The 11124-nt window shown below is 51.7% G+C and overlaps 1 protein-coding gene across 1 annotated transcript in view; it reads left to right on the top strand.

The window, feature by feature from the left end:
* Positions 1–8575: 8575 nt before the first annotated feature.
* The window catches only part of PSMB1 (proteasome subunit beta 1), a 136631-nt gene continuing 134082 nt past the window's right edge, over positions 8576–11124 (top strand). Inside the window, exon 1 of the mRNA XM_029594204.1 lies at positions 8576–8744. Within this exon, the coding sequence (XP_029450064.1) occupies positions 8680–8744 (65 nt within the window). The 5' untranslated portion in view covers positions 8576–8679. The remainder of the gene's footprint in view (positions 8745–11124) is intronic.

Raw genomic sequence — 11124 nt, 5'->3', positions numbered from 1 at the left:
AATTAGCAGGTAAGGAATAATTTTCTTTTCCCTGTAAGTACCAGGATCAGTCCAGACGGTGGGATGTACCCAAGCTTCCCTAATTCGGGTGGGGTCCTGAGAGACCTGCTCGGAGTACTTGATCGCCAAAGTGACCCGAGGACTGCGGCGCCAGGTGTAGTCTATAATGTCTGGAAAAGGTGTGCAGCGATTTCCATGTCGCGGCAAGACAAATTTCCTGTGAAGAGACGGAACGAACTTCCGCCCAGGACGCCGCCTGTGAGCGCGTAGAGTGAGCTAAAATGCCCCGAGGCGGACTCCGCCCCGCTCCAATGTAAGCCGCTGAAATGGCGTCCTTTATCCAGCGCGCAATGGTTGTCTTCGATGCCGGTGACCCTTTCTTCGGACCTGACCAGAGAACAAACAAATGATCGGACACCCGGAAGTCATTGGTAACCTCCAGGTAACTGAGCAAGGCACGCTTGCCGTCTAGATGCCTCAGAGACCTTGGTTCCTCTGGAGCGAACGCTGGGAGTTCCACCGTCTGATTCAAATGGAAGGACTGCACCGTACGAAGGGAGACTCCAGAGTCTGAGAATCGAAGATACGGTTCCCTGCAGGACAATGCTTGCAGCTCCGAGATGCGGCGGGAAGAACAGATGGCTACCAGAAAAACCGTCTTGAGAGTCAGGTCCTTGAGGGTAGCCTCGCGAAGTGGTTCAAACGGTGAGCCCGACAAAATCCGTAGGACCAGGTTGAGGCTCCAAGAAGGGAAAGGATCCCTGACCGGTGGTCGTAGGTGTTTGACACCCTTGAGAAAACGAGCGATATCCGGCTGAAGAGGGAGCGAGCTGTCCTTCTGCACCAGGGCGTTCAGGGCCGCTACCTGAACCCGGAGTGAATTATAGGCGAGGCCCTTATCCAGGCCATCCTGTAGAAACTGAAGAATCAGTGGAATCGTCGCCTCCGTGGGCCGGGCCCCTTGGTTGGAACACCAAACTTCAAAGACCTTCCAGACTCGAACATAGGCAACGGAGGTGGAAGGTTTACGGGACCGCAGCATAGTTGAGATCACTGCCTCCGGGTAGCCTCTGCGGCGGAGCCGGTGCCGTTCAAAAGCCAGGCCGCAAGACAGAAGAGTTCTGCCTGCTCGAAAAATACCGGCCCCTGGCGCAGAAGACAAGGAAGATGGCCCAGGCGAAGAGGGCCGTCCAACGTCATTTGAAGAAGATCTGCGAACCATGGACGACGGGGCCACTCCGGGGCAAAGAGAATCACGGTCCCTCGATGGTGTTCTATTCTGCGGAGAACCTTTCCCACTAGAGGCCAAGGAGGAAAAACATAGAGCAGCTGATTCGGCGGCCACGGAAGAGCTAGGGCATCCACCCCCTCTGCGCCGTGCTCTCTCCTGCGACTGAAAAAGCGCGGAGCCTTGGCGTTGAGCGATGTCGCCATCAGGTCCAGGCGCGGAGTGCCCCAACGGTGGACAATGAGATGCATTGCCTCGTCGGAAAGAGCCCATTCTCCGGGGTCCAGCTGTTGTCGACTCAGGTAGTCCGCTTGAATGTTGTCCACCCCGGCGATGTGAGAGGCCGCTATCCGGACGAGATGACACTCTGCCCACGCCATCAGAGGCGTTGACTCGAGAGAGACATGCTTGCTCCTCGTCTCCCCTTGTCGGTTGATGTAAGCCACGGTGGTTGCGTTGTCCGAGAGAATCCTTACCTCTCTGTGCCGAACCAGGGGGAGGAAACGCTGAAGAGCTAGGCGCACTGCCCTTGTCTCCAGGCGATTGATCGGCCACTTTGCCTCCGCTGGTGACCATGTCCCTTGCGTGGCGCTTCGTTCACAGACGGCGCCCCATCCCACGAGGCTGGCATCGGTGGTCACCACCACCCAATCGGGCACCTCGAGAGAGACTCCGCGAGCCAGGTGCGACGGGACCAATCACCAATCCAGACTTCCCCTGGCAGTTGGTGGGAGAGGTAGAATCACCTGATACTCCTGCGAGACTGGTTTCCAACGGGAGAGCAGCGACGCCTGCAAGGGCCGCAGATGTGCAAATGCCCAAGGCACCATGTCGATGGTGGAGGCCATCACCCCCAGGAGCTGAAGGTAATTCCAGGCGGTGGGTTCCGACAAAGCAGAAAAGTGACGCACGTGTTCCCTCAGTGATTGGGCCTTGTCCAGGCACAAGAACACCATGCCCAGCTGTGTATCGAAGCTCGCTCCCAAGAAATCCAAGTGTTGAGGGCACGAGGGAACTCTTGGAGAGGTTCACCACCCAGCCCAGAGAGCGTAGGACTTGCACGACCCTGGCCACTGAGGTTTGACCATGTGAGAAGGACTTCGCGCGGATCAGCCAGTCGTCCAGATAGGGATGCACGAGAATACCCTCCCTGCGAAGGGCCGCCGCCACCACAACCATGATCTTTGTGAAGGTCCGAGGGGCGGTCGCCAAGCTGAAGGGTAGAACCCTGAATTGGAAATGCTGACAGAGGATCTTGAAACAAAGGTACCGACGGTGAGCCGGAAGAATGGGAATGTGCAAGTACGCTTCCGTCAGGTCCAGGGAGGCGAGGAACTCCCCCTTGTGCACTGCGGCAATCACCGATCGTAGAGTTTCCATGCGGAACCGGCTGACCCGCAGGGACCTGTTTACCTCCTTCAGATCCAGGATGGGCCGAAAGGAACCGTCCATTTTGGGCACGACGAAGTAGATGGAATAATGCCCCAAGCCCACCTCGCCGAAGGGGACGGGAACTATGGCCCCAATTTCCTGCAGACGGTCTAGCGTTTGTTGAACCGCCATCCTCTTGAGATCCGAACCACAGGGGGAGAAGACTAACCTGTTCCTCGGCGGGCGGACAAATTCCAAAGCGTAGCCGTCCCGTATGGTGTCCAGAACCCATTGGTCTGTGGAGATATTTACCCACTCCTCGTAGAATTCCGTGAGTCGTCCCCCGATAAGGGGAGCAGAGGAGTGGGCTACTCTGGCATCATTGTGTGGACTTTGCGGGCGGATTCCCCTGCCCGGAACAGTCTCCCTCCGCCCACGAAAGGAACGCGACCAGGGCTGCGACCTGGTAGGTTGTGTCCGAGTACCAGGCTGTCGGTAAGACCTGTAACGCCTCTGCGCCCTGGTCCTGCCTGAGGGAAAAGATCTGAAGGAGCGCTGTCTATCTTCAGGGAGCAGATGTACAGAATTTTCCCCCAGTGACTTGATGATCTGATCCAGGTCCTCCCCAAACAGAAACTTGCCTCGGAAGGGGAGGGAACCAAGGCTCGACTTGGAGGAAGCATCCGCCGCCCAGTTACGGAGCCACAGGAGCCGCCGGGCTGCTACCACCGACACCATGGACCTTGCCATTACTCGAAAAAGATCATATAGATAGAGCGTCCGCCCCGTAAGCAATGGCCGATTCCAGGCGGTCCGCCTGGGCGGCCTCCTCGGGAGACAAATCCTGAGATGTGAGGAGTTGTTGAACCCAGAGCAGACTGGCCCTCTGTGTAAGCGAGCTACACATTACGGCACGCATTCCTAGGGCGGAGACTTCAAAAACTCTCTTGAGGAAAGTTTCCAATTTACGATCCTGCGTATCCCGCAGGGCCGTCCCGCCCGTGACCGTGATGGTCGTCCTCTTAGTGACCGCCGACACCGCTGAATCTACCTTGGGAACCTTGATGAGATCCAAGAAATCCTCCGGCAGCGGGTACAGCTTATCCATGGCACGGGTAACCTTCAAGGACGCCTCAGGCGTGTCCCATTCCCTGGTGAGAAGCTGAAGGAAAGACTCGTGTATGGGGAAGGCCCTCGCCCTCGGTCGGAGGGCGGCCAGAACTGGGTCCTCTTTCCGAGCGGACGTAGTGACGGCTGGGGCCGGAGGGTCCGGCGGGGGGTCAAGGTCTAGCTCCTGAATGATATGGTGAATGAGCTCGCCAGTTCTTCCCTCTGGAAAATTCGCAGGGCACGAGGATCGTCCCCCTCGTCTGTCCGTCCGGGTGCGCTTCCGGGGGGTCCGGGGAGTCAGCTCTCGCTGGCGAGGCCGCCCCCGTGGGCCGTCGGGGTGGCACGGCGGAAACTCTCGGGGCAGAGGCAAGCAGACCCTGCGAGCCAGGCGGACTAACACCCACCTTGGGTACCTTGGGGGGAGGGGGCCCTGAGGGAGCCTCCCCCGGGTCTGCCCTTCCCTGTAAAAAAAGCCTTATGCATCAGCAATATAAATTCAGGGGAAAAAAACGACGAGCTGGCTGAAGTCCCTGAGGAGGGACCTTCCTGGGGCCCCCCAGTCTTGAAAATTCCCCTCCGGGGCCAAATTCTGGGAGGTTTCCCGATTCCTCCCTTCCCCGTCTGAAAGCCTATCCGTCTCGCGCTGCCCTTCTAAGATGGCCACCGTTCCTGCCAATGGCGGCGACGTGGCTGGCCCGGGCTGTGAAGAGGGGAGGTCCGCACAAGCGTCCGAAGACAGCAAAGTGCCTTCCCCCTCGGGGAGGCACCGGTCGCAAAGCCCCTCCCTCATAAATCGAGTCCCGTGCACGCCGCAGGCCTCACACCTCGACTGCCGCGGCATGGGAGCGCAGGGTAAGACGCCTGGGGGGGGGGGCCCGGAACAACGAGCTAATGCCGCGGGGGGGGGCCCGAAAAGGGCCTGCACAACCCGCCGGAGGGGTCCAGAAGCGCCGGGGGATTTTTCCCTGCCAGCCGCGTACAACCCGCCAGCAAGGCCAACGGAACGCGGGACCCCAGACGACACGTGGAGTGGCCGGCACCACCGGCATCCACGGGGCACAGCGATCAGAAACGAAGGTGCCTGTTGGAAAGAAAATCACACACTCCACTTACCCCAAACGGCGAGGAGAGAGGCACAAAAGAGAGAAGACAGAGTAAAAGAGCAACATGCCTCCTCAAAATTTGGAATTTTTTTTTTTTTTTGTAAACTTTACTGATCCAAAATATCTGGGAAGTTGACAGGTACAAAACCGAGAAAATGAGAAATAAGAAGTGAAAAAGAAATTCTAAGACCCTGTCACCCTGGGGGAGCTACTGGTTCCCCCAACTCTCATCTGCTGGAGTCAGAAAGATACTGAGCTCCAGCAGAGGGTGTACTGGTCTATATGGTCACGCCCTCAAACTCTGCTCTGACTCCATCTGCTGGACGGGGGACATAACCCACTGTCTGGACTGATCCTGGTACGTACAGAGAACAGTGATTTATTTATGCTCCCTAGCTGCTGTCCATAAAGCCTTGATCACCGAGCTCATTGTGAAAGATATTTTCCATTCTCCAGAGCCCCTGGACACACAAGGGGAACAATTCGTACTATCAAACGTGCCACCATTTTTGACAGAGGCCAGGCTGAGGCAGCAGCTCAGCTCCCTGTGGGAAGTGAGATCCTCTCTCAGTCCTTCCCCCTAGGTTATAAATCAAGGGCATTGAGGCATGTGGAGTCCCACAGGCTTCAGGCCTGGAGAGGGCTTCCCAGGAGGAAAGATGGCGTTGAGGGATGGTTCCCTGTGTGGGATGGAGACTGCTTTTATAAAATATACTACAGTATCTTGGAGGACTGGTGCTATCTCTGTAAGGAGGTAGGACATCTTAGGAGAGGGTGTCCTCTGCGGCGAGGACAACCCCGAAAGGGGCACAAGGTCACCCCTGTAGCCGATCCTCCCAGAGCTGCAGAGCTCACGAGCGGTACCCCGGACGCCAGGAACCCTTCGCTCCTGGGAGAGCCATCCACAACACCTTCTCCACTAGTCGAGCCTAAAAAGAGGAGAGCTGCTTTGTCTCAGCAGGCCTCGAAGGATCACCTCCCCCAGTCAGAAGTGAAGGATGCTCAACATATACCATCTTTTTCTGGAGAGCTGAATGGAAAACACAGTATTGAAGAAAATGTTATGAGCAGGGAGAAGAGGACTAAGCCGCCCCCTGCTTGTAGAAGGGACAATTCTTCCCTCCCCCTCTTAGCAACGAGTCAGAGGCTGCCAGTCCCCCACCCAAGAAGGGAAGTGGAGCTCGTACCCACCCAAAAGGAGACACGGTTGGAGGTTGTTCAGGATCTGTTCTGTACTGTCCAAACAGCCCCTCCAGGGATTCAGCAATGGGGAGGGATAGGAAGTTAACACCAGGCAGGGAGGTGGATGAGAGAAAAAGTGATGGGGGGAAAGGTACTCGTTAGCCCACTTTCATTGGGTCAGGCTGGGCATGAGGTTGCCATGCCAACACAACCCCCCCCCCCCCCCATCACCTCAAATAACAGGAAGAGGGGACTCCTAGGACATGGTCAGACCTCAAGGCCTCTGTGAATGGGTCAGCTTGGACCTTTACTGCTGATGTTTGCCCACCCAGCCCTAAGAAAAAGGCCCCACTGCCTATATTCGGGCTACCTACCTTGGATGCTTCAGGGGCCCCCATCCATAGCTGGGATGCAGTTTCCTAGAACTTGTCTGCGGTGGTCCTTTGGAATCCCCCTTCCCATTTACTTAATTTATAGCTTATTTATACCGGTATTAGTAGTTACATCATACCGGTTTACATTCGAACTGAGTAGAAAATACATCAAACAGGGTCAGGTGAAGGGGCTACAAAGAACAAGAGAAAAGGGTAGCTGGAAAGTGGCAAACGAGATCAGAACTATAAAGGTAACTTGTCAGGTAAGTTCAAATAACATATTGGTGCAGCAAGGGGTAAGGATGCAGGGGGTCTAATCTGGGTAAGCATGTTTGAAAAGCCAGGTCTTTAATTTCCTTTTTGAATTTGAAGGCACAAGGCTCTAGTCGGAGGTTTGTGGGTAGCGAGTTCCATTGTGTGGGACCGGCAGTGGATAAGGCTCGGTCCCTCGTGGAGGTGAGGTGCGCCTTCTTGAGGGAATGGATATGGAGAGTTCCTAAATTGGATGTTCTGGTGGGGTGGTCTGAAAGTGTGAGATGGAACGGTTCATCAAGCCAGTTGGAATCGTGCCTGTGGATGGATTTGTGAATAATAGTAAGTGTTTTAAGGAGGATACGTGAAGGGATCGGGAGCCAATGCAAGTCTTTGGGGATGGGGGTAATATGGTCATATTTACGGGCATTTGTGATAATTCTCGCAACCGTGTTTTGGAGCATTTGAAGCGGTTTTATGGTGGAGGAGGGGAGGCTTAGGAGTAGAGAGTTGCAGTAGTCCATCTTGGATGTGAGGGTGGCTTGAATGATGGTACAGAAATCATGGGTATGGAGTAAGGGTTTTAGTTTTTTCAGGACATTAAGCTTGTAGAAACATTCCTTGAGGATAGAATTGATATATTTTTTCATGTTCAGTTGCTAGTCAATCAGGACACCAAGGTCTTGTACAAAGAGCTGAGAGGAGATGGAACTATATGCTGGGTCGCTTGCAATTGAGGGTTTGGGGATATGGTGTTGGGAGATGAAGAGCAGTTCGGAGCTTCGGGTGGAGGAGTATACAGGAGCTCCTTCACGACGTGCACCTCTGTCTGCTAACCCGATGGTTCCCACCCCAGGCTCCAGGGGAGGTCCAATTCACCATACAGGGAGGTAGGGAATGAGGGTCAATCCACTATGGGAGGGCCTACGGATTCCGCAGAATCTCTTGGCCTCCCGGGACCCCTCATTCCCTCTGCTGAGCCAACCCTCCTCTTACCACCTGAGGAGGTGCTCGGCCAGCCTGATGGGCTGGAGAAAAAGGACCGACATGGGGCAGGCGACCCCTTGTAAGTTGCCGCCCCATGTGACCGTATGCTTTGCTGACAGAGAATGGCTTTGACATTCGACTGCAGGAAGGGTCTCCAGAGGCACTGGATGCTCTCCTTCCTTATGGCGAGGGGGAACTCTGTGTCCTTCCTCCAGGAGACCCTTTCCACCCCGGAGTCTGAGGCAGCTTGGCTCCTGGGGTGGCACGGCAGAATGGAGCTCAATCACTCCGGGTGATACGGCAGGGTGGCTATCCTGCTTGCTGAATACCTGCAGGCCAAGGTGGTGGATATCAAACCTGGGAGGGAACAGGGGAAGGCAGCGGGGCTTGGATAGGGCTCGGTGCACGCAAGGTGCACAATTATGCACCCCCTTGCACGTGCCGACCCTGGATTTTATAACATGTGCACGCCTGCGCGTGCATGTTATAAAATCAGGCGTACATGTGTGCACGCCGGGTAGCACACATGTAGGCCGCACGCGTATATTTTAAAATCCAGCCCATACGGTTTCACTAAACTTGTGTTCACTCTCCTTCCTTCCAAGCAGGATTTGTTTGCTTATTTCAAAAGCCACTGTGTTTCCTCCATTACACTCACAAAAATATTTTAAGTGTTTTCTGTGTATAAGTACCTTCTAATAAAAGTAGTTTTAATCTCATGTGTTTTGGGCTTATTTTTTTGCTCTTTCATGAAATCCTTGCGTATACCCGGGGGCTTCTTAAAATCCATGAGACGGGCGTGTATCTCCCGGCTTCGGCGTGCCTGGGGCTTTTAAAATTCAACTTTAACTGTATACATAAGAAACTGGCAGTGCGAGCTGGCGGTTGAAGCTTCGTTCCCCCTTCCCCAATCAAAAAGACGTTGCGCTCTTACCTGACCCAGGCGAGGAGCCGGTCAGCGTCTTCCAGGCGCCAGGGGGCGCCCGAGGCGGGGGAGGGGCCCATGCACTGATACTGCCGGCTGTAAGCCGCCATATCAGCGTGAGACAGCAGGAACCGGAGCCGTTAGAGCATGGAGCTGCAGCAGAACGGAGCGCCTCTGGAGTGGCGCTTTTCGCCTTATGCCTTCAACGGAGGGTAAGTATGAAAGCGAGAGATGTTCCCGGCGGCGGATGCGTGTGTGTAAACAGCTTCCCATCCCGGATGTGCAGCTTCTCTGGGCTCTCTGTTAACTGGGTAGGGAAAGGTTTACCTCTCGCCTTTTCCGTGGTTTGTCGTGTCAGGATGGCCGCTGCACAGCAGAATGCTGGGCCACGTCCGCGAACTCGGCGCCCGTTTTCTCTCACTTTCGCTTTCTTCTTTACCCTGGATAAGCGCGCGTGCTTGCCCTGTTAGTACACTCAAAAGTGTAGAGATATAGGTAGGCCAGCAAACAACTGTGGGTGATAACTGTTTATTATTATTGGACTAGCTTAATTCACCTGTGATTAGTTTTTCAGAACAGTGTGCTTTTCATTCCGATCCTACATGAGGGAGCATAATTCTCAAACGCTAGTCATAAATGTATTGAGTCTAATAAAAAAAAAAATCTCAGGCACCTGATTGTGGTTTTGGGGTCCCTTGGTACAGTACAATGTACATGCATAAAATTCAGTTGTAAAAACAAATTAAATGTGCCCAGAAAAAAAGGATAATACACATGAACTGAACCAAATATTTCTTCTGTCCATACATCCCTAGTCCAGGGCACTGGGATCAACTTTGTGTCTCTTGAAAAGAGCTAGAATCTTTAATCTCCACAGTGTTTTCTGCATCTCACCACTGTCTTAAAAAAAAAAAAAAAAAAAAAAAAAAAAATATATATATATATATATATATATATAAAGGGGACATTTTGAAATCCGTTGAATTGCATTCAGTTGCAGAAGGAGTAACAAATTATAGTAAACAAGTATGTATAATGTTGCTGTAGTCACTTCATAGATGAAAGTAGAAACATGCTTTTGCTTTAGATATTAAAATGTACACGTTTGAAATAGAGAACTTTCCTGTTTTCATGATCACCATGCTTATAACTGGTAGCATTGATGTCTTGTGTCATTTAAAATTGGATATTATGGGGCTTTGTGAAAACTCAAAATTCAGCTTTATAAGGTTTTTATATACAAGTGCTAGTCTGCTGTCTGTTTTTGCTGCCATCTGACATCACCAGAGCAGGTGACTTGGTGGTTGAAGCAGTGTGCTGCAACTTTTGCTAAGCCATTAGATGTCAGGTATACTTGCTTTCATCCATCAGTTCTGGCAGCCACAAACTGATACAGAAGATCAGAAGCAGAGGATTGGACTGGACAGGAACTGTAGCTAGTGTCTAAGGTGGCTACAGCTAAAATAAGTTGGAATGTCTTGTGTATTGTGCAGCATTTCAAAAGTGTCCATGACATTTGTAATACCTTTTTTTTATTAAATAAAAACTTAAATAAGACTTAAGTAGTTTTTACATGAGCAAGTCTTAAGTTTGTTTGCAGCAGTATTCATCCAATTTTTTATCCACATTTTGGAGGAAAAGACAAAACCAAAAAGCCCAGGCCTGAAGTAGAAACTCCCACACTATGAAAGATGATTTGTGATAGTTTTAAGCATGGCAGCACCCAGAGCTTCAGGGAGCAGCTGAAATGGTGTAAAAAAGTGACTTGTCAGTAATGTGCATTTCCTGGCACATACAATCTTAACATCTTAGTAAACATGAAATTTGCAAGGCTGGATTGAGCAAGTCAGGTTTTTAGCCTTTTATCTTCTACAAGAACATAAGTTGTTATACTGGGTCCATCAAGCCTAGCAACAGTGGCCAATCCAGAATACAAGTAGCTGACGTGTACCCAAACATTAAATAGATCCCATGCTGCTAATGATTAGTAATGGTTATTCCCTAAAACAACTTGATTAATAGTTTATGGACTTCTTTTCCAGGAACTTGTTCAAACCTTTTTTAAATCTAGCTACACTAACTGTTGTAACCACATCATCTGGCAATGAATTCCAGAGCTTAATTGTGTGTGGAATGAGAGAATTTTCTCTGATTTGTTTCAAATGTGCTACTTGCAGACTTCATAGTGCCCCCTAGTCTTTGTATTATCTGAAAGTAAATAATTGATTCTCATTTATTGGTTCTAGTTTATAGATCTCTACCATATCCATCCTCAGCTGAACAGCCCAAATCTCTTTAGCCTTTCCTCATAGGTGAGCCATTCCATCCCCTTTACCATTTTGGTCGCCCTTCTCCAGTGCAGCTATATTTTTTTGAGATGTGGCGACTAGAGTTGCACACGGTACTCAAGGTGCGGTCTCACCATGGAGTGATACAGAGGCATTATAACTTTTATTTGCCATTCTCTTCCTTTTTAATTCCTAACAAATGTTAGCTTTTTTTGACTACCGCAGCACACTGAGCCAACAACTTCAAATTAATTGTTTGCTGTGACGCCTAGATCTTTGTCCTGGGTAGTAATGCCTAATATCA

Source organism: Rhinatrema bivittatum, chromosome 3, assembly GCF_901001135.1.
Source record: "Rhinatrema bivittatum chromosome 3, aRhiBiv1.1, whole genome shotgun sequence".
Lineage (NCBI taxonomy): Eukaryota > Metazoa > Chordata > Amphibia > Gymnophiona > Rhinatrematidae > Rhinatrema > Rhinatrema bivittatum.
Note: the sequence above shows the minus strand (reverse complement) of the source record. Positions and strands in the feature narration are given on the sequence as shown.